This window comes from Thermobia domestica, chromosome 14 (assembly GCF_964235325.1).
Source record: "Thermobia domestica chromosome 14, izTheDome1.hap1.1, whole genome shotgun sequence".
In the NCBI taxonomy this organism is placed as follows: Eukaryota; Metazoa; Arthropoda; class Insecta; order Zygentoma; family Lepismatidae; genus Thermobia; species Thermobia domestica.
In genome coordinates this window covers 129416213-129440408 of record NC_137467.1, presented here as the reverse complement: position 1 = coordinate 129440408, position 24196 = coordinate 129416213, and the positions used below count along the sequence as shown (strand labels likewise).

Sequence of the window (24196 nt, the reverse complement as noted above, 5' to 3'; positions counted from 1 at the left end):
GTCAGGAATTCGACGCCCGCAGTACTTCTCCAGAAAAGCACGGTATTTTGGCATTTGAAGTTTGTTCCAAGGAATGTTTGCTGCTATCATTGTTTGGCACAAGTCTTTGAAAAACTCACGCACTGAAGTACTTTGATGCATTTGTGTCAAGAGTACTTGCTTTTTTGGGGGGGGGTCACAAATTTTTATTTCTTGCATGGAGTGCACTTCGTACATGTTGTTTTAACTTAGATTTCATTGAACATCCAATTTTTTTTATCACACACTTGGCACTACACCACTTTACCGTCCGTAGTAAACGCATCATCGATAGTTACCCATTACCGCAATTTCACGGATAAAGTTGAGGCAATCGGAGCCATTTCTAACTTCGACGGTCAATACAGAACATGTGCGTTTTGCAACTGCAATACTAGAGTATTGTCCTCCTGTCATTCAGTTGAACAAGGGAAGTTCTTTGAAAGCTTAGGCTATCTGCTATGATATTGCCATTGTCGCCAGCTTCTTGGAACGAACTCTTGCAGTAAATTCCTGGAAGCAGACTAGCATACAGTTTTAACTTGAATTGCAGGATTTGCTTTCATCTTTTTTCCCGTCCGACCTCCGATAACAATCAAATAGACTTCATTTAATATTTCCTGGCCAGTCGCCTGTCAGACACGTGATCTGTCTTCCTCCAGAGTTGAAAATAAAGGGCGCTGCTAATGTACCCCGGAGGGAGATTTTTACTTGTTTCTTCTTTTATTTCTTTTGTTATCGGTGAAAATACTGCGAAACATGGTTTGACAAATAAAAAAAGAGAGATTTTCTCTTTCGGAAAAGAAACGAAAAGATAGACATGTCAAAATTGAATCTAGATGCAAGCCTTGCACAGTTGGAGAGATTATTTTTTATTTGAAATTAAAATTTCAGTAAACGCAAAATTTTAAGACAGTTTTGTGTAAAAAAAAAAATGTAGAAACCATAGAAATATGTAATATTGGTCAAAATATGTAAAAATATGTAATATGAAACTTGAGTTGAAGCACCCTACAGGTGTGAATCACAAACATTTAAGGATTTGACGAACCTACATATGAAGAAAAAATATGTAATTACATACAAATCCGGACATTAATTATAACATTCATTTTATATTAGTATTATTTGTTTATATGACACTAGTAAAAGTGACTAGGATTAAGTGATAATTCATGCTTACATTGACGCTTTGCACTTTGACTCTTACAATTTTCCTTCGTAAATACTCGGTGGAAACTAGGGATGGCCGGGACCGGTTCGTGGTGGAACCGGTTTTCGGCTTTGAACGGATCCGGTTCTAGAAGATCCGGTTTTGGGACCGGGTTTTCGGATCCAAGTCTGAAACGGTTTTGAAAACCGGATCTCCAAGAACCGGTTCCTCCGCCGGAACCGGAACTTTGTGGCCATCCATGCGCTAAACCCGAGTTGCTGGCAGGCTGTGAACAGTGTGCTAGATGAAATGGTGGAAGCGACAGGCGGCCGCTTGTCTCATTTAGCTAAGCAAACTGGATAACTGGGAAACTCATTGGCTAAACAGACAAACTAGGAAACTCATTTGGCTAAACACCCACTGGCGGACCTAATTTTTTCTGGGGGGCACAAGCAGATCTCGGCGGGGAGGAAAAAAGCGCGTGGTCCTCTTTGCGGTGTTTTGAAGGTGAACTTTGTGCCTTCTTTACGAGTCTTTTTGAGGCTTTTGTATCCAGGTCTGGAACCGGTCCGGAACCGCCATCCCTAGTGGAAACAAGATTGTAATAACCGGTTCCGGGAACCTGAGAAATTTTAAGAACTGGTTCGGGCAAACCAGTACAAACCGGCTGAATTATACCACCGGATATGCATCTTTATTCTAAACCTTGAGTTTAGGAAAATTTAGCATGAGAAGTCATATTTTACTTCACAAAAGAAGATTTAAACCATACTAAATCACAAAATAATGCAAAAGAAAGGAGTGAAAGTAAAATTAAGTGATGCATTTCTTCCCTATATGGAACATTTCACTTCCAAAGCGTGAGATATATATATCACAGGTTGTTATCAATACTCAGGAGAAGGGGAGAAACATGACTTGAGGAGCTAGTTCTAGGATTATAATACGGCAGTGAAATCAAGTCAAACATGAATAGAAACTGAAATGCATATTTTTCTGTGACTATATATCTAGTTATGTTGGTACTGAATTGATTAAATCAGTGGTCCTAAACTAGAAGACGTGTCTCCTTAGTGAACATGAGAAGCCAGCAACATGGCGTACTCTTTTAAAGGAAATAATACCAAAGTTTAAGTGAATGATAAGAAATTGTTATCTTATGCTTCTCAATCTCAAATAGAAGTGAATACATATGACATATCGCAGTACCTACACCATACCCTGTAGATGACTCCTTCTTCCTCTTCATTAATCTTTTAGGTGCTTTTTCTATTCTTCTTCTTTAGTGATCTCAATAAGTTCTCTTCATTCCTATAAATTCTGACCCCTCCTTTCTTCAATAACTTCTTCACTTTCAATGCAGTGTGTGTGTTGAAGTTTTGGTCAGTGTTTCCTTTGTTACAATATCCAAACCAAAGCAATGATTTTTTTTTTACCTTACAGTTAACAATTACATATATATTTAGCTGGTATACTTTTTATTCCTACAGGTCGCTCGACATTTCTACCATACAGAAGTGCAAATTGACTTAGTGCGTGAGGAATTTCTCTTCGATACTGTCCATGTTACCTTCCATCTAAGGTTTGACAACAGGGCATTTACTCAGACTACTCTCACATTAACTCGAGAGGAGAAACATCTACCAATCAGCGCCTCAGTACTATTCGAGATCTTCCCCTTCTGTATTGTGTTTGGGTAAGATTTATTATATGTATTAAAACTATAGAAAGAATGTTGAACGGTGTGTAAAAGGGTTAAGCTTTTTCCATTTTAAATTTAACTTTGGTTTCATTGAGATTTAGCATTGCAGAATAGAAACCTAATCGAGACTATTTGCATTTATTATTAAATTGAAGGGAATTTTCATATAAAGTTCTATTATTGTTTTCTTATTTATGGTACTAATTATATTATTACAATATTAGTTAAAGATACATAAGATTATGTATAAGGTAAACATTTAATATAATAATATAATAAAACATATGTTAAAATTACTATAGGGGAGACCGGGCTATTTGAATCGAGGGGCTATTTGAGTCAAACTTAAGAAAAATGTCACTGCGCACTTAATATGCACATCAGTATGCTGAATTTGCGTTCATTTGTGAGTTCATTGGTAAAGGAAAGGGCTGAGCTGCTTCTTTCATCGTTGAGCTGCTTCTTTCTTATCAGTTGCTGTAAATATGGGACTAATCTGAGCAAGGTAGCTAGCGATACTTCCTATTTTGGTCTGATATAAAATAATGTCTGTATAATATAATGTGCTGTACCTATGTAAATGCATATATTTGTAAAATTATTACAGTACGCGTAAAACAGAACATCTGCATATTATAACCTCCATTTTTGGTGCTCTCCCTGTTCCGTGTGAAAATAGTACGTTCCTACGTAAACATGTGCAAAACGGGGTTATTTGAGTCGAAAAAAATTGGGGCTATTTGAGCCAATTGGGGCTATTTTAATCAGGTGTAAACTTACGTGAATATCTTTAATTTATGAATATTAGTTTTGTATTTATGGTTTAGCCTCCTATGTGATGCATGTGTATAGAAGAAAACACTTCATTTTCTTTTTAGATGGTACGAACATACACATTAAAACATAAATATAGCAAGTGGAATAATGAAGACATGGAGAAGGCCATGCAAAGTGTGACAGAAAGTGATTTGAGTTTATGGGAAGCTTCACAGCTCTGTAATTTTCCTTTTGACACTTTGCGAAGGAAAGTGCTGTTGGAAAGGGTGAAACTAGCTTGGGTGATAATAATGGAAAGTTCAAAGTACCAAATCGAAACTCAAGGACATGCCACAATACTGACAGAATAACAGGAGGAAGTTGGTGTTGCGAATTATGACTCTCACGAAAAAAGGACTAAGCTGCACCATGAAACGATTCGTAAAGCTGTGCATCGATATGTAACAATAGTTCAAACTCCATAACCTTTGAGAAACCATCTGTTAGAGATTGGTTTTCAAGTTTGATGAAAAGACATCCGAATTTTTCATTACGAAAGCCTGAGGGACTTTCAAGAGCTCGTACTGAAGGCGTTAATAAGGAAGCAGTGAGTCCGTTACTTCAATAATGTGTTTCATAACTTCAACGTTACTTAAAAAAAAAAAAACAGCGTATATACAATGTGGATGAAGCAAAGTCATTGCCAAGAAGGTGGGAAAATGGATGGTATTTACTTGAGAAAGGAGAAAATGTCACTGTAATAGTCGCTTGGAACACAGTTGGACAATACATCCCACGATTTATTATTTTAAAGATCAGTGTATGAATAAAGAATTTGTAAACAGTCTACCACCGACTTCTCAAGTTTCCTTATCAGATAGTGGTTACGTTAATAAAGAGCTGTTTGTTTACTGGGTCGAGTTTTTTTTAAACAAGCTGGGCTGAGGGAAAATATTTGTAACTTTGGACTGACATATTTCTCACTGCTCGCTACAAGCTCTCAAATTTGTGAGCAAAGAAGCATTTGACATTGAACTTTCGTGCTTTCCACCTCACACCACTCATGTATTACAATATTACAACCACTGGATAGAGCAGTGTATTTTCATGGCATCAGCCCACCAGAGCCGTGAAGTTCAAGCGATGATCAAATTTAAAAATGCAAGTCTGGGAAATATATTTAAGAGTACATAGAATGTATGGCATATGATGGAGTAATAATTTCATTGTATGCTGTACAGTGATAAAAATTCTCACTCTTACATAAAATGTCAAATGTATCTTCACAAAGAAGAAGCAAAGTACAGCTCTACTTACTTCTCCCGAAAATGAGCAACAGCTTCGCGCGAAACGGAAGTTATAAACGGGGTGGATCTGGTAAAGCCTGCTCGAAGATGAAAAGCATCAGGAAGACAAAAATAAATAGGCCCGTACCTTCAAGTATTACATATACTACACGTGATGATGATAATGATTAGAATGAATCCGAGAACAATGTATCAATCAATGATTCTGTAAGGTGAAATATTGCTCTAAAGAATCAGTGAGCAAAGAAGAATGGATTCGCTGACAACATTGTAAACAGTAGTACCATGAGATATGTGTTGGACCTTATGGGGAAAAAACAGTTTGCATGCAGCAAATGCCTCTAGATTACTTTCTTTGTCTCGTACTTCAGAAGTTCGGAAATTAGTGATTTCTGATAAGTTTGTATAAAAAATAACTTTAATGCACTTTGCTGTCTTCAGCACAAGTTTTGATTTTTATCTTCTTATACATTTAATTTTGATTGACAAGACTACTCATAAAATTGATTTTGAACACAAATCTTATTGTGAGTTTATTTTTATTTTAACAGTTAAATTTGAACTACAGTGTTCATTCTTGTGTATTTTTTTTCTGTTTACTGAAAATTTATGAAGAAAATGTAAAACTATTCGAAGTTTCTTTCTTTGTTATTCTCAGGAGTTCTTTTTTTCTCGTTTGCTTTTACAAGTGTTTATTTCGAAGAGAATAAGTCAAATCACTCTAATATGAACCTTGTGGCGGGCCGGCGGTATGCGTTTGCGTAGACCGGCACCCACACAAGAGAGTGTTGTAATTTACCAAAATACTTCTAATTAGTCAACCAAAGTTTCTGCAAAACACCAACTATAACTCGAGCGGCAAAGTTATACTGGAAACAGGAACTCAGCTAACAAAACAGTCTGAAGAGTCTTAGTATTACACGGTAGCGTTGGCCTGGGCCAAGACTTATCTTCTAGTGGAAACAATGGAATCGTTATCCTGATTAAGGTTTGATAACCAAACAATCCTTTGGGATATCTCTTGAAACAAAACTCGACAAATATGTTCCTTGCAGTAAGCCTGCAGTTTATTGGCTCTAAGCAAATTACAAGAACCAGAGCCGGGGCGATAGTGTAAGTATTGTGTATATTTATAAAAGAGTTTAACTTACGTGGCGGTGTTCCAATAGATAGTTAAAAAAAATAACTCACTAAATAACTTCACTGTTTAAAAGAGCACTATTCACAAATTAAACAAACTGCACTAGACTGGGAGGGCACGAATCAGTCCTAGTGGGTAGGTAGGTAAGAGGTATACTATTTGATCTACCGGTCTGCGAACAGACATCAAATAGGGTAGGCTACCAGAGGTTAGGAACAGGTTACCGTTTGATCTACCGGTCTGCGAACAGACATCAAACTGGGTAGGTGTAAAGGTTACCGTTTGATCTACCGGTCTGCTAAGCAGACATCAAACAAAGTTGGTTACCAGAAGGAATTAAGGTTACCGTTTGATCTACCGGTCTGCGAACAGACATCAAACAGGGTGTAACTATTTGATTACCCGTGCGTTTTGGCCAGCTAAGCAATAAACTTAGAGTCTGTCAAAACACACATCAAATAGGGGTGCGACAGAACTTTAGCCGTCAACTTCCTAAGCTTGCCAGCAGTTTCTGGAGCGAGTCCGGGCTGAAGCGAAACTTGCGGAAGTAGATTGCCAAGTTCGGAAGGAGGTAACTTTAGCCGTCAGTTTCCTAAGCAGACAAGCAATTATGGGAGAACCCTGGCTGAACCGTCTTGCTTTCAGAAACAGATTGCCAAGTTACCGTGAGGATTAGGTAGGGTAGTACTTTGACCGTCAGTTTCCTAAGCCGACCAGCAAGTATGGGAGAACCCTGGCTGAGCCATCGAGCTTTCAGAAACAGATTGCCAAGTACTGGGTAAACCAAGAGAGTGAGGTAGGTAACCAAGAGAGTGAGTAGGCAGGCCTCCGTAGAGGCAGAGAGGTTGGAAGGCAGAGGGATGGACAACTAGAGACTTCTTCGTGATAAGTTCCTGAACTGAGATGTACCTAACGAATTGCGTACTCCTCGTAGTCTGCACGTCTCTGAGGGGTTCAGGAGAGGGACGTTGTCCGACGAGAGAGCCCAAAACATGCGTTTTTAAGGGCCTCGGTCGGGGGTGCAACCGGCACCAATTTACGGTCTGTGTGCAAAATAGTAACGTGAGCAAACGTTGCACCAAGACCGTAAGGTCAGAGGTTGAGCATGCGTGGAGATCTAAAAAGTACCTAGGGCGGAGCCCGAGGGGGACCCGTATCCTGAAAAGGAAGATTATTGGTTTTTGCACACGGTTTCGGGTGCACAAGTGCTCGGAAGGGTTCCACTCTGAGGGGTGGAGATACTAGCTATTGGAACAAGCCATGCCATTAACATCTAGATTGGCTAGAACAAGGTGCCTTGGGCGGAGCCAGGCAAAAGATAAGATTTTGTGTGTGCGCATGCGTGTGCGTGTGATGTGTAGTCCTTGAGTTTAGGTGTGTGAGCCCCTTTCTCTGGAAGAATGATGTTACATCGAGATTTACAGAGAATTGTACAAACAGTATCTTAAACTATAAATATATACTAAACGTAAAAGGTTTCAAGTAATAAACTTGAAAGGTTTTATACATACTGAACTAACTACAACCTATTCGTGTAAGGTATTATGTAATATATAAGAAAATTAATAGTCTTGTATTATTACAATGCTAAATGAATTTTAGCTTATCCTTAACATCTTTTCCTATAGAATCGCTCCACTTATTTTCTTTTACTATGAGGTTACGTTTTTAACAAATTATATAGAAAAGTGCATAATTTAAGAATATACATGAACGCCAATGTAATTAACGTAAACAATATTGATAAAATAAAAAAACCAAATAGCCCCTAGAAAAACCCAAATAGCTCCTAGAAAAAAACAAATAGCCCCATGATTTTTACTAATCTCGAATTCTGCCATTTATATTTTAAATTTGTTTCCTGAATTTCCATGATTTAATAGTTCTTTATTCTTTAATATGTTGTACTATAACAATGTACGTAGATTATGGCCTAATTATTTAAACTCTAAAGTGCGTTTTTTTTGGGGGGGATTTTGAGTTTTCTCTTACTATGCTCAAATAGCCTCGGTCTCCCCTATACAAAAATGTTTCTGCAACGTCACACTCCGTAGAAAAGGTAATATAAAATATGATTCCGTCACTGATTGTAACTAACAGCAAGTAGAAATGCTATCAGTTGTAATAGAACCGAGGGAGATTACTAAAAACTTACTTGCATGGTTTACTTTTCTTTGCAGATCAGATATGGTAATCAGAAGTATAGGAAATTCATTAATGCAGATACTCCCAAATTTAGTAGGAAACAAGATAACAACCACATTTGATTTAGTAAGGCCAATCATAGAATTTAAATTTACTACGGTAAGTTTAATGTTACCCCCTTTTACCTCGTTTGTATCTATTATAGTTATAAATAAGAATATCGTCGCTGCGCCTCGAAGAACCGCTATTTAACATTTTTGTCGAAAATTAGTTATGTCGCGCAAATAAACCTGAAAGCTGTCAGGTAGAGTCTCTTATAACGTGGTAAGTTAATATGCAATTGTTTCGCCACAACAATGAAAAAATAATAGATTGAAATTAAAGGATTCAGGTTCTCATCACGTACGTATTGATTAATGTATACAGATCCTCTATGTGCTTATAAAGGCTCAAAAGGTGCTACGTAAACACAAAAATAGTAATATAGAATTGTTAAAGCAAGCTACAACATGTCTAGTGCATAATATGCGCATAACCAATTTTACTATATTTTTTAAGTGCTTCCGTGTATATTTGGCAAAATTTTAAGAGTTGGGAATTTTATTTTTCTTCTGAAAAGTTGTGGTTTTAACACATTGTGGTTCTTCGACGCGCAGCAACGATATGCGCTATTACAGTTAACTATCTGCAGTCTAATGATTATAATTAGTATCACTTTTTTTCTTTGGGGAACATACTTTAAAATAGTTTATCAATTCCCAATGATTCAATTTAAAATGATTTTCCTACATTCATGTGACCATTTAGCTCATGAATGACAAAATAAGTTTAGAATGGAAGGGTATCACTTGGATAATGTGACACGCAAAACATTAGTTCCTGTTAAATATTTAAACAAAGTAGTACTCAGACTAAATAAAACAATTCTATAGGGTTATTTTTTTTATGATCTAAAACTTGAGAAGTATTCACTTTAAATATGGAAAGTCAACCTCGAATTTTGTTATATAATTGTAAGTTAAATAAGTTAGTTTTGTCTCACACTCCTATGCTACAGTAGACTTCGAAACTATGAGTGTCCAACATTCAAACCACAAGTTATAGATTTATCTGTTCTACAATAGACTTCCAAGCTGTATTCTTACTAGAAGTGATGGATTTGTCAGTTTTAGTTTCAAAAGGTGAATAATGGAAGAGATGGAACCTGCAATCGGGACGTTGAATCTACATGAAGGAAAAACATTCTGAATATTTCTTTCCGGTTAATTTTATTAAAATTCAATGTTAAAACCAGAAGTAAAAGATTTCTGCATCTTCCAGTTTTAAGAAGGATTACAGCCGAGATAGATAATATACGAATCGAATTCATTAAGAATATGGGAGACAAGACCAAGGAAGAATTATTCCGACTCTGCAATGAAATCTATGGAACAGCCTTCCAAAAGACTTCCTCAAGACGATAATAATATCAATGGCTAAGAAATTGAATCCAGGTAGATAGATGTGAGGATTATAGAGCTATTTGTCTCATATGTTACACAACAAAAATTTTGCTTCAAATTCTGAACAGAAAGTTGTATGGAAGAACAAATAAAACCGCTGAGGAAGAATAGTTCAGGTTTGGGAGGGATAAGGGCACAAGGAATGCAGTTGAATTATTAAGGGTGATCGGTGAAACGTTTACAGAAAAAGGAAAAGAGATTTATGTTTTATTTATTGTTCTAAAAAAGACCTTTGATCGCGTGAATTGGAAATTGTTGTTGGAAGTTCTACAGAAGGTTCATAATGGTTGAAATGTAGCATACATTTCAGAATATTATTATTATTATTATTATTATTATTATTATTATTATTATTATTATTATTATTATTATTATTGTTATTATTATTATTATTATTATTATTATTATTATTAACAATAATAATTATAATGTCCAGTAGCATATCACTGGAGTCTTGTAACTAGAAAGTCATGTATATAAATATATAAATGCTTTAAAATGTGTGATTCTTACGCCTTAATTTTATAATACTATAAACGTAGTGATAATCAATATTTCTTAGTGATTTGTTCCTTTTTTTTTCTATATTTGTAAACGGGCGAAAGTAAGCTGCTATTTGTTGTCAAAAGGCATTAAGAGTTCAAGAGAAATACTGAATTTCAATAACAACACACTTACAGTTTATTGTTCACATAATGCTCCCTAAAATACTAATCATGCTATCAAAATGTTCTACAAAGCTCTACTAAACTAATGGATAAATTTTGAGAAAAAATCTAGGGGATGTTTTCACTTAATTCTCTTTCTAATTATGAATAAACAGAATTACTTGGATACATTAAAATAGGGACTGAGCAAAGGCTCCTGTACGGAGAAAGTACTGAGGTGGAGTGCCAACAGAATTTTTGTACTGTCTTTCAGTTTAGTTGAAGTTCAGTGAATAAGGAATGAAAAAGGGAGATGCGAGGTCGTGCCAGCGAGCGAGAGACAGAAGGGTCCAAATATTTCTAGTCCCTGAATACAATTAACTGACTTGAAGAAGGAACAAAGATTCGCAACTCTTTCTCTAGAAAAAAAATTGAAAACAATAAACACACTGATTTTCAAATAAAACTTTAAAGCCCTATATTTACTATTTGTATTTTCGAAGTTTTTTGTCAACCCCTTTTAAGACAGAAGAGGAAATATTCCATTCTCATGAAAAAGGTGCTGGTAAACCGTACCGTTGCGTACCGCCAGAAATAAAACACTGGACAAAACTCATGGTGATTGGAACGAAGCGATCGATGTCAAACATAGAAGTAGGAGGGGAGAAAGTAGAATAGGTGACTAATTATCGATACCTGGGTAGTATTATTAATGATGATGTGGGATGCGAACGTGAAATAAAAGCAAGAATGATTGGAAAAGCAATGTATTTCCTAAAGTATAGTATATTATTTAAAAAACTTTAAAATATGTAGTCTATAGAGTATAATGAGTTTGGGAAAGATCAGGCAGACTAGTCCTCGGCCTCTGAACTTTGATAGCGCGCCTCTGCACCCGATTTGGTGATAACCTTTAAGCAACAACACTGACTCCCTCCAAAGTTGTCTCTTAATAAGTTTTCCCATACTTGAGACTAATTTAAATCGGTCTTGCACCCGAAATGACAGATTCAACATGTTCCTTTTAAATAATTAATTAAATTCATTACTCTTTGCAAAATGTGATTTGAAAATTCGTTCTAAAGTTACCTTTCTCCACGCATTCCAGACGGAGTTAATGCGAAGAGATAAAGAGAAATGGAGAAAAATGATTGTAACTGCAGAATATTAGACAACGTGCTTCACAATGTTATCCACTGGGTTGCAGACTTTTGGTCTCAAGTTTTCGTGAATCTGTCCACTTGACCTTACAAATGGAAAGCTGTCTTTTTGTGTTGGGAATCTGGAACTTTAGTCAAATCTTTTTACATTTTTCGTACAATGTTCAGTTTTTGAATGGAATAAAGTTTTATTTCAGTTGTATGGTCAAGTTACCATAATTGACGAAAGAACTTAAAGATCATGTATCCTCCTATAGGCCAATATCTCTTCTTTCTGTAATATCAAATATCTGCGAAAAAAAATCAAAGACAGGCTACTTAAATTCACCTCACCTTACATCCACATTCCTCAGCACGGCTTTCTACCGAGAAGCTCAAATCTCACAAGCTTAAGCATTCTTCTTTCCTGTGCTGTCAAATGTATGAATAACAATACTCAATTAGATGTTATCTACTTTGATCTCTCGAAGGCCTTTGATTCTGCCAGTCACATTCATCTTCTTCATAAACTCTCCAATAGATTTAATGTACATGGTAAATTTCTCTCTTTAATCACCAGCTACTTGAAGGACCGTAAACAGAAAGTTGTTCTTTCGGGGGCGACTTCTAACCCCCAACTTGTGATCTCAGGAGTGCCTCAGGGAAGTGTACTTGGGCCTCTGCTATTTGTCCTGTTTATGGATGATCTCTACACGCACTTATCAGCTCAACCTAGTGGCCTTCTGCTTTTTGCTGACGATTGTAAGTTATACAGAGAAATATCGTGTCTCCATGACACAATTGCTCTACAGGAAGACATAAATTACCGTATAGGCTGGTGTGAAAAGTGGCATTTGAAACTCAACAATAAGAAATGTGACAGTATTACTATTACTTTAAAAAAGTCTCCTGTTCCCTCCACATACCATGTCAATGATTCTCCTATCACACATTCTGCTAGTCATAATGATCTTGGTGTCATCTTTGATTCAAAACTCACATTCTCTGACCACATCTCCTCCATACTTAAGAATTCAATGCGCATGTTGGGACTTCTTTATCGATTCACTGAACTACGTACTGTTTCTTCATTAGCAACTTTTTATAAAACTTTAATAGCGCTCAAGATCGAATACTGCTCTCCCATATGGGCCATGGAAGCACCTACACATCTCTCCAGACTTGACTATTCTTAACTTCTTTATCTCTATAGTCCGTTTCCGTGTTCCTGCTCTTAGAATATTATCTAAGAAGAAACTCTTGCGACATCTGAATATCCAGACTCCGTAAGTACGTAGAATTATCTCTGACCTGAAATATCTACGTAAAATAGTTAATGGAAATTTAAGATCGGAAATATTACTTCAAGAACTATTCTTACGTGTCCCTTCCCGCATCACCCGGAATACTCACCCATTCCATCTTGCCCGTCCTACGTTGGCAATTATACAGAAGTCTCATTTTTACAGAATTCCAAACTGTTATAATCAAGATACAACTGATGTGGACATTTTTTCGAGCTACCCGGTGTTTGATAGAGCAATTAAACGAGTTTTGACGGAATAATATTACTTTTACACTCTTTTTCGACACTGTTCTATGTTGTTGTTGCTATTGTTGTCTTGTTTCTTTCTTTCTTTTATTAACTTTTCCCTGTGTAAAATGGCAAAGTTATGCTGTATCTGGAAATTTGTTCAATAAATAAATAAATAATACGGTTATTTGTAGTATTGCAAATTAACCATACGTTTGTTTATATGTTTCACAATGCTTCACATTGACAAATAAAAAACACCTTTCTTTTTCTATAACTCCTTGTTTACAGGCTTGCAAAATACTTTATTTGTTTTTCCTAGATGATCATTTAACTTGATTTAAAGGTTTGGAAATAAAAAAAAAGAAAGAAAGAACAAAAAAATATTAGTAGTACAAAAGACTAAATATGCTTCCAATATGTAAGTTGAAATCTTTGTGCTACTTCCTCTCAGATAAAGGTGAAAGAAATGTTCGCAGGGGTGAATCTCTCTGAGAGAATGGTACATCTAATGGATTTAAAATTGGACGTGGAGATAAATGAGTAGATGTGAGATACGCCAGAGGAAAATTTGGAGAATGCAATTACGAAAGGGATAACAGGAACCAGATGGAAACGATTTGTCACTATCAAAAGCTAATGGAAACAAGGGAAGTTAAAGAGAAAATTACACACTGAAGCATTAGCGCTTTATTAGAATTGCATTCACGAGAATCTCATGTATCGCATTCAAGTCATTATTTTATTCTAATCGCTATGTCTTGAAAATTAACACATTATTCTTATTTCCTAGTATTGATCTGAAAGTTACTTAATTTTGATTTTGCAGACGATAAAGTTCAAGGAATCTTTAATTGTGAGGAAAATAAATCAGATATGTAAAATAGTTTTCACTTTTTTACTTTCTACATACCAAAAGAAGTGGCTTTTGCCAATCCGTGCTTCAGTCTGTTCGTATGCGCATACATGTAGAAGTCACGTGTTGAGAACAAATTGTAAACCAAAATTCTTAAAAGAAAGATGATTTACTGACAATCAAAAATAGGAATTTTCGATTCAATGGACCTGCAATTCAGCTCTCTTGAGGCGACATAGTGTAGAGGGAAACGGAATGTACTGTGAGAATTAACCTTGTATTATGGTCAGCAAGGTCCCACCAGGAATCGAAGCCGGATCTCCAACACCAAAGAATTGTACACTAACCGCTTTGCTATGATGGAGCTTCGGTCTAGTACATTATAGTAGCATGCATATATATTTATTTAAGCGTTTTATTTAATCGGTATTCCATAGCAGTTTACTACACAAAATCCTAGAAATACGATGCAAACGACACATTTTATTGCAAACTCGATACATTTATGATCATAATTTATTACCGAAGTACCTTATTTTTGCAACAGAAAACACTATACAATCTTGTCATTGTTTTTTTTTCTTTTATGATAGAACGTTTCTATTTCGATCTTTCTTACAAATAAAGCGCAAGCTCAGTGATTAATCCTCTCGGGGACCAGATGTTTTCCTTTAGACGTCTTTTAGGCTCTCAAGAACATAATCTACTACGAACTACAAAACAAATTACTGAAAACTGGCCATAGAATTGACGATGGAGACCATACCCTCGTTGTCACTTTAATCTATCTGCAAATAAAATACTTCAATGAACTCTTGATATCCAAGGCTTAAACTTACTTTTTGGAAACTAGACTACAAACTAAAACAAAAGACCTTAGGAGTACTCTCTTTTGACCTCCTATTTTTTTCATATTTGTCCTATTTTTTTCATATTAGTCATTTTTACATGCCTTTACGTCCTATTGAAACAGCATGGGGAACTGTAAATGTTGATGTTCTATCTTTTCTATTTAACACAGAGCGCTTTACCAGTGTGGAGCCTAAAAACTAGATTAAAAACTATATATTTCCCACAACTTTCCTCTCTACTAGTATTTTCGTATCTTTATTCATAACGAAGTTGGCCTATTTGATTATACTGCTGTAAATTCCGATAAATAAACGCAGTTGAGACAGAAACTTAGAAGTAATAAATTCTCATAACTGTAAGAAAGTCCAATTCGAAATTCATTGTTACTCTAAATTGAGAATGAAATAGACCTTAACCTACATTGCCAGATGATTAGATGCACATGTCAATTCCTATGGTATACATTGTGGCATTTTCTAGTCATAAAGCCTGATCCCTAACAGAGGTGTCAATATATTAACAATCAATTTATGTATAAAACTATTACTAGTTTTACTTTCTAGTAGAAATATTGTAAAACTGAAACTCTACAATTATCAGATTAATCAAATGTCTTTTATACTGGTAGTCACATGAAAATGAAATGAAATCTTTAGTTTTACGTCCCACGGTTATGCCGGTTAGGCTAAAGACATGCCGTCTCGGTGATATTGAGAGATGAATGAAATGGTGGAATGAAGAAAGTGGGAGGAAACGGGAGAACCCCGAGAAAACCCACGAGCGCGGTGTTTGTCCACCACAAAGTCCACACGGCGCGAGCTGAGATCGAACCAGGGACCACAAGCACCGAAGGTGAACGCTCTACCACTGAGCCACCGCGCCTCCTTACTGGTAGTCACATAACACGCTGATAGTAACTAACGAAACCCGAAAGAATTACAGATCATGCCACTAGTAAAAAGTGGGACCATTTGGATTAATTTATGTTGACATTTTTACAGTAATTTGAGGATACTAAATCCAAAGACACTTAAGCATATCCGTCCATGAGATCACCAGAAAAATGATCTCAAATTTGAGATCTTTGAAGTGCTGCTTATGCCAATAATAAAACTTCGCACACTCGCATACATTTCTAATTCCACTTTTTATACTAACTTCGGGTTGTTGAATCCCATGGAGTTCGCTTTAAACATACACATCTATAGAGTTCCTAGAAAAGTGATCTCAATTATGAGATAGAAATAAATATAAATATTCCAATTTTGAGGCCATTTTTTTCTCGTGACATCATGGAAAGATATGTTTGAAAATGATTCCATTTCATTCAGCGTCCTCAGAGTAATATAAAAAGCGCTACTAAGAAAAGTATCGAATCGCAAATACGTTTGCTATTGTCATAAGTGGTATCTCAAAGACCACAATTTGAAATCGTTTTCACGAGACACCATGGATATGCTTAAAAATACATTGAACTCATCATTCTCAAATTAGTATAAAGAGTGTAATTAGAAATTTATCTAAGCGTGCGCACTTTTTACTAGTGGCATGATCGTTAGTTCTTCGATACCGGTACCTTATAACTCGGAAACTGAAAGCTTGCACAGAAATATTTATCATATGCATATCAAGTAAGTCAAGGTTTATCTCCATGCTATGTTTGGACAAGATCGGATGAGTTCCAAATTTGGTTTTCCCACCATTCAAGTCTTCTTCTTGCCTGCAACATTCCTCAATCGCGCTTAAATGTTCTGGTACAATTATTTGTTTACCATCTTATACAAATTCATGATGGACAAAGCCTTTCTAATCAAACGAACACAACCAACTTCACCTTGCTCTTTGACCGATTCATGCATTTTCTTACGAGGAGATCCTGAATGAAGTATCTGTAAATGTTTTGCCAAGTTATTCCAAATTGACATAGACATGTTGGCATGTATCATTAATCCGACGAACAGCTTGTGCACGTCCTCACTTCAGCGGATATAGCTTGACGACTAACGATCATAGTGGAACGAGACAAATGGCAGTTTGTTGTCTAAACCTGACGTTAGGTGCACTCAGTAACAGCAGTGCGCTCCTTCTGGCGGTTGGTGTGCTATCTCAAAAGTTCCGTTTCTTTTTAGACACACCTCGTATAGTTGTGATTGATATTTAGACTTCCAAACTGTGCTACGCATTAGTATAGGAAATCTTATAGGACGAGTATGTAAGTCCATCGGTATTAGAGCTAGAATTATAAGAAATAGAGAGAGAAATTATTTTCTAATATTACTTCAGTACCCAAAGAATAGGTTTCATCTATCTGAACTAGAGATGCAAGGGCTCGGAAAAAAACCGGCTTTTTTGAAAAAAAAACTCGGTTTTTTCTGCTTCGCTTTTTTGCTTGGGAAATTTTGGGCTTTTTTGAAAATTCTGCTTTAAATTGATAAACCAGACTTTGTTTCGCTTCTCTACAACACAAAAAGTCATTTAATTAGTGGTTGATGCCGATAATAATATAAAACCTCGAAAATAAACTATGAATTTCGAAAAGATATTTCAAACAGTTTTACTTCTCAACATATTTACATTATGAATTCCAAAGGATTAACCAATGTATATAATAAGATTTTTTTTAACCTCCTACATACAAAAGTAAGCAGGGTTGGCAAGAGCCATGGTTGTTTTTGAAAATGCCAAAAACCCGTTTTTTTTTTGGGGGGGGAGTTTAAACTAGGCTCTTTTGGTTTAAACCAGGTTCTTTTGGGTTTAGATATTTTGCTTTATGTATTTATATTACATATTGACAGAAATAAGTTTGTTTCGCCTTGGTGTTATTATGCAACAACGGGGTTATGCTGAAAGAGGTCACATAAGCTTAAAGAAGTCCGGTCAGTAAATTTCTTAAATTGAGAAACTCCCGCCCTAGCCATCGGGAAAATCCCGTCATTACTCTAAATGTAAAACAATAACGGAAAAAATCCTGTTATTGCTTTGCATGTAAAATTTAAAGGTCAACGTATCATAATCAGTACACTAAACTGAGGTATTAAATTACAATCATTGACAATACAATCCAAGCTAATGTTGGAAGCTATGTAGGCAATCGATAAATTTTGTCAATTTATATCAGTATATTTAAGCAACCTTGGCTTCTTTATAAAACAACAGGCATTCAGGCATGCAGAAATATACAATTTAGTTTCGTTTCGTATGTTCAGGCTTAACATCCTTACGTAATACCGAGGTTATCAAGGAGAAGACTTTCGCTTAAAGTGACATCCGAACCGCTACTTTGTTTACGCATGAAAGAAGGGTTGTGGTTCGACCGAGAATTGAACATGGGACACCTTGATTAAAAGGTGAAAAGGAAATAAAACTAACGCAGATGGTTTGATGTATGGAAACGTCACCATGAAGTTCACACGATTCGCATTTTTCGTACCTTTTATTTTTTTCGGTTTAAACCAGTTGTTTATTTTTTTTAAAAAAGAAAAACAGCTGGTGTAAACCAGCCAACCCTAAAAGTAAATACTTCTTTTAAAAAAATACTCAAATAAATAGCAAAATTCTATGTAGTATTTTTACTTCAAAATATTCCATACCCTCTTTTTGGAACAAAATAAAATTAAAATAAAACATAAGAAAAATACTTAGATTTATATGATACACTTAAAGGCTGCACATCTAGAGCTTTTGGTTTTGTATATTCTTGAAATTCTACAGTTTTATATAAGCACCATCACGGTTTATTCAGTCCTCAAGTTTTCTGTATTTTTAACAAGAGGGATTGAACATGAAGGGTGTGAGATAAGAACATGGTAACCCATAATTTTACTATTTTAAGAAATTAGAAATTTTCTGCTGCACAATCCATTTTGAAAGTCGGAAAGCTGATTTTTCACATAAGTCTATACATGAGGGATTAAACGAAGCGGTATGCGTTGCTAACTATCTGATGCTTCGTAGCTCAGCAATTGAAAATTTGTTAGTTACCATGTTCTTGGCTCACACCCTTCATATCATTATGGAACTCTCCCCACCCCACCAACACACACAAAAAAAGGACTACGGAATATATTTAAGTTAAGATAAATACAACTGCACAACAAACATGATTGACTGGAGCTTTTGCGCTTCTATCGAGAAGTCCGGAATTCAACTCAGCATTCGACCATTCTAACAAAACTTTTCTTCATTCCATCTATGAAGTAGAAATAGTACGTGTACTGTGAGTTGGCTGACTTCATTTCTTATTGTTTTTAAATCGTTATTATTACTAATTACCAGCAGTGACGGTTTTTGCGAGGGTTAGGGGGGGCGGTCTTTCGGACTGAAGCCTGTTCCCCAAAATTACGGAATGTCTAAAACAAACGAAATATCTATTAGTTATGCCTTTACTTATTAACTTTGAGCTGTCGTCAAATAAAAATTACGAATGTTTAGAAAAACTAAACATTAGTAAGAAAAAAACCCTCCCAAAATACTTTTCTAAATCCGCCACTGATTCTCAGTATAAAATGATCTTCAAGGTTGTATCCAGAAGATTATCGCTAAATATATAAACGAAACGAAATACAGTATTAGTTATGCCTGTACTCATAAACTTCAAGCTCCTTCCAAATAAAATTAGGAGATTTTAGAAAACGAAACAATCAGAGAAACCCGTCCCAAAGTACGTTTCTAAATCCGCTACTGATTATTTGTATAAATTAGTATTCAAGGTTGTATCCGGAAAATTATTGCTAAATCGTTGCACAGCTACAGTATAACAGAAATGTGGAAGTACGGTTAGACGGATATATTGAAAAACGTACGCTTTGACGGATATATAGAAAAACGTAAGTTTAACTTCTGCGTTAGAAGCTAGAGTACTAAGCTCTTAGAAATGAAACAGACGACAAACTGAAATGATATCGAGAAGAAAAAATATCGATAACTCAAAAGTTAAAATAAAGTTAAATAGCCTCTAAAATTGCCCTCAAATACTACATTCTTCATGTTAGCTTTAATTCGTAAAACATGTGCTCCATCCATCTTGATGGTGAATTTTAGTGCGAAATATGGCATTTAGGTCATGGAATTCTTATCTAAGTATAGAATACACTATAAGAAAGCTATTTAGATAGAAAAATCATGAAAATGAAAAAAGCCAAAATTTCCAAAATTCTCGTTTTTTTTTAAAAAAAAAAGCCTGCTTTTTATGCGAAAAAAACCATCGATTCAAAAAAGCCGGCTTTTTTGCATCTCTAATCTGAACCCTCTATTCAAACCAGAAGTGGTAGAAATCAATGTTTGTAAGGGTCTCCAATTAAGAACGCGACTTTTAAATGCCCACCTTTCTGTTCAAGTAAAGTGGAACGTTACACGATTTTCATATATTGTCTTTGTGGTTAGTAGTCAGGGAGCACCAAATAGCGCACAATCGTCATTTGTTTTCTGTGCAGAAAGGGAATGGAGCACTTCAAGGCGGAACAGCGTGATACCATAGTGAAACTTATTACAAATATGATAAATATTGTGTAGATATGATCACGCTGCACATCCTTTGAACTCATAAGCTATTCGATGCTCCGTGACTATTTGTTTGTAGAAGCGTCACATAAGTGGCGCAAAAGATTGTTATCACTGTCTTGAAAAAGACTTATCGGCAATTTACAAAGGTAATTAAACGTGTAAAATGTAATGATGTGATTAGTGGAAAAATGATTAAAAAGTAATAAGATGAGTACAAAGGTATATGACATGTACAAAGTAATAAATATGATAAAGTAAAAAATACGTGAAAAAAAGTAATGTCACAATCGGGAAAAAGTCAAATCAGGAGAGAAGTATGACACAATAGGGTAATGGTCAAAATCGGGAGAGAAGTTCGAACAGTTAAAGAGGGCTGAAGGTCAAGATGGACAGGGCAAAAGGTAGAGAAAAGTGGGAGTGTAAAATGAATGGAAAAAAGTGTTGAAAAAAGAAGGGAATGTATGAACGTGGAAATGGAAAAAAGAGTGTAAGTGCAATGTATATGTATAGAAAGACCCATTCAACTCTCGTCCTCACAGAGCACACAAAACACGTTGCACTCGCCGTAACGGCCACTGACGAACTCCTCCGTGACTACTAACCACAAAAATAACAGGTGAAAATCTTGTAACATTCAGTGCTGCCAACTTACTAGAACAGAAACACTGGGCATTTCAAAAGTTGTGTTCTTCATGGGACATCCTTAATAGTCTTAATGTTGACCCCAATAGAACGAAAATTGTAATAGTTAACGAACAACAATGTTTTCAAAATTGATTCATCGTGTCAAGAATACGTATTATGTCCACCGTTATCCCTCTACTATAACCCGAAGTGGTAGAAATCAGGTATCATTTCCTGCTTAAGTATTGATTTTAGTAGATCAACAATGGTAAGAGATAGCGAGATACACCTTACTGATATGGACTCAGCTGCCCAAGAATACTGTAATATACTGGTAAAATAGAATACGTAATATAGAATACTGGTACACCGGTTTTCCCTCGCTTTTTTATTATAAAAACCTTCTGAACAGTCTATATACAAGATTACAAATATGTAATTTTCTAATAGTTCTTTCCTTTCCTCTTGCTCGTTGCAAAGAACGACCCTGCCCGTTGCAACTGGGTCTAAAGGGACCTCTTTCCCGTTGCAGCTCAGAGGTAGGGTAGTATCTCCTCCCCAATGCAGCACGATGATAGGTGGGAATACATCTTGCCCGTTAGAGTTCAGAGGCAAGGTTAGAGGAGTCTTTCCCGCCCAATGCAGCTTGGAGAGACAGGTAGAACGTGATCAGTTAACAATGATGTCTTCTGCTTCGAGATTTCCGTTCTTATAGCAAGTTTTTGGAGGAGACGGTAGAGAGGTAGAAGAGGTCCTCTTCGTATCTCTTCCTGTTCCATTGGTTACAGCATCCATCGACTGCTTGCTAGTTCTTGTGTCGAAGCACGTGGTATTGGTTATTAATACGAAAGGATGTTGCGCTTTATCTCTACCCCTATCCTTCTATTCATACGGAAGTATTAGAAATCTAATAGTTCCTATTTAATTTTTGATCATCATACAGTGAAAACGGTAAAATCTAGTGAGAAATTACTTTTGATGTCACTTCAGTATCTCAAGAACAGATTTTATCTTGAACCTTATCTACCTATTCAAATCGAAAATGGTAGATACAAGTATATATATGATTTTCGGTTTCAACAATAATCACCATGAAGAGAAAATGGCGAAAAGCTGTTGTCTGCTATGGATTCAGTGTCGTAAGCATAGATTCCATCTCCGATCTTATCCATATAATTCAACCGGAAGTGACAGATCTACCACTTCCGGTTTTAATATTTAATCCTTCATCTTTTGGAAGTCTATTGCACTTTCATAAGGTTTGTTTTCTTTTCTAAAAGAACCAGAGGAAAAACGTAAAAAGAGCATTTGTGTTCGGCGTATTGAATTCGTTTGAGATATGATCTTTTTATTTTGTGTAACTACGAGGGAGGATCGAAAACTACGGTTACAAGGCCGACATTACTGGAATTCCGTCTGTTATAGAGGAATGAGGAGTGTGCAGTAATTTTACTACAAGGAGTTGGCAACTGTGCAGTTTCAGCCGCCCGCCATCTACGGCGCTAGTTGTAGGTAAACACAAATGGCGACTCGTTTGGAAAAGTGGTCCCGCGAAGAAAATCGCTCAGTTATTCGATTTCCGTGGACGAAACATATAACCACAGCTGAAATTCACAGGCAGCTGGCAGGTGTACGGAGATTCTGTAATGTCTCGTGAGCATATCGCAGAATGGTGTCGAAAGTTTGCAGCTGGTAGAGACGAGGAGCGGAGTAGCCAATCCTACTTGGCATCTACAGATTTTAACACAGCTCGCCTGGAGGAGTTGATTCAGGACAACAAAATGATCACGCTACTCACCTCGCTTCAAGCAACTTTCACCTGTTTCCGCACTTGACGGAGCACCTAGGAGGCCGTCGCTTCGCTTTAGACGAGGAGGTGAAATACTCCCTGACAACGTGGCTGAACACGCAAGGACATGACTTTTACCAGGAAGGAATCTTCAAACTCATTCCACAAGTGTCTCAACCGATATGGAGACTATGTCGAAAAATAACCTACTACTATCTGTTGGCTGTATTCAGGGCCGGATTTCCCAATAGGCCCGGTAGGCCCGGGACTATGGGTGCAAGCTCCCAGGGGGCGCACGGCCGAGAGAAAAAAAATAAAAAATATCTAGAAATAAAAATAAATAGCCATAACTTAACATATTTTTTGAATTGATTTTAAAATATCAGGCTAATAATGCATTCTGATTTTGAAGTTCATTGGAACAAATAATTGTTGGTAAAGTTAAACTATTTGCATCGTGGAGTGGTGTTTAAGCAATTAACATATAGACCTGATATAATTTTTTAATAAAGGTTTTTAGAAAAGTAACTTTAACCAGACTAGGGGGCGGAAAAAAATATTGGGCCTAGGGGCGCCAAAATGCTAAATCCGGCCCTGGCTGTATTGGTTGTATGAAATAATATATACACATTTAACTGCAGGCTTTCTAACCTTACTTTCTGATCAACCATTTTATATGTTCGTATTGTGTAACTAGTATTGTCATACATATGAATTATTTATTTGTTATTTCAGATTCTAAACAGAACTAATAATATCTTCGAATTGGTAACTGTAGAGCCTGTTCTTATTAAAAACTCACATAGAGAGGAACTTATATTTAATGATGGAAAGACAGAAGGAATTGAAGAAAAAGCATTACGATTGAAAGGTAAGTAATATACCGTATTTTTTAAAAATTTTATTTATAATCGTGTCAAAAGAAATGAATAAGTAGCTCCGTTTGATTGATTTGTATTTACGTACTTTGTCAACAGGGGTGTACGAACGAAATCTCGCCACGCAAAAATCTAGAGGGCTTAAATCTTGCGTGGTCAAAGCATCAATTGCCGCCCAAACTCACACATAAGGAACGTGAAGTCTTAATTATTATGCTATTCTAAAATTTTAAGTGCTTGTTTTCAATTATGTTTTAAACTGCTCTAAATGTGTGAAACATGTGTAAAACATTTTTAACATGATCTAAAACTTTAAACGTCAAACCTCAAAATTATGTTTTATTCTGGGGCCAACTGTGTGCATTGGTCTGCTGAGGAATACCGACGTGTGCATAAGATATATGCACCTGGCGTTTAACGTGTTAAAAATATGGTTTGTGCTTTTTGTAAAAGTTCCTTCCAGCCTTCCTTGGAATGGTTTCACTCCTTAATGTATCTGCCAAAATGCTCTGTGCTGACTAATATTTCGCAATTACTTTGGTATTATTTTAAACAGTAAATACACGAGAGCTGTATTTTTTAACCTCCGCTATAGCCTCCAGAAGAAAACCACATGAACTGGCGAAACGCTCACAAACACAACTGTTCATT

General features: G+C 36.0%; 1 protein-coding gene across 3 annotated transcripts in view; it reads left to right on the top strand.

Moving 5' to 3' along the window:
* The window catches only part of Gyc88E (Guanylyl cyclase at 88E), a 227035-nt gene that overhangs the window by 138135 nt on the left and 64704 nt on the right, over nt 1-24196 (top strand). For all 3 annotated transcript variants that reach the window (XM_081738809.1, XM_081738808.1, XM_081738807.1), the window contains 3 exons: nt 2662-2867; nt 8258-8381; nt 23403-23538. In XM_081738809.1, the coding sequence (XP_081594935.1) occupies nt 2662-2867; nt 8258-8381; nt 23403-23538 (466 nt within the window). The remainder of the gene's footprint in view (nt 1-2661; nt 2868-8257; nt 8382-23402; nt 23539-24196) is intronic.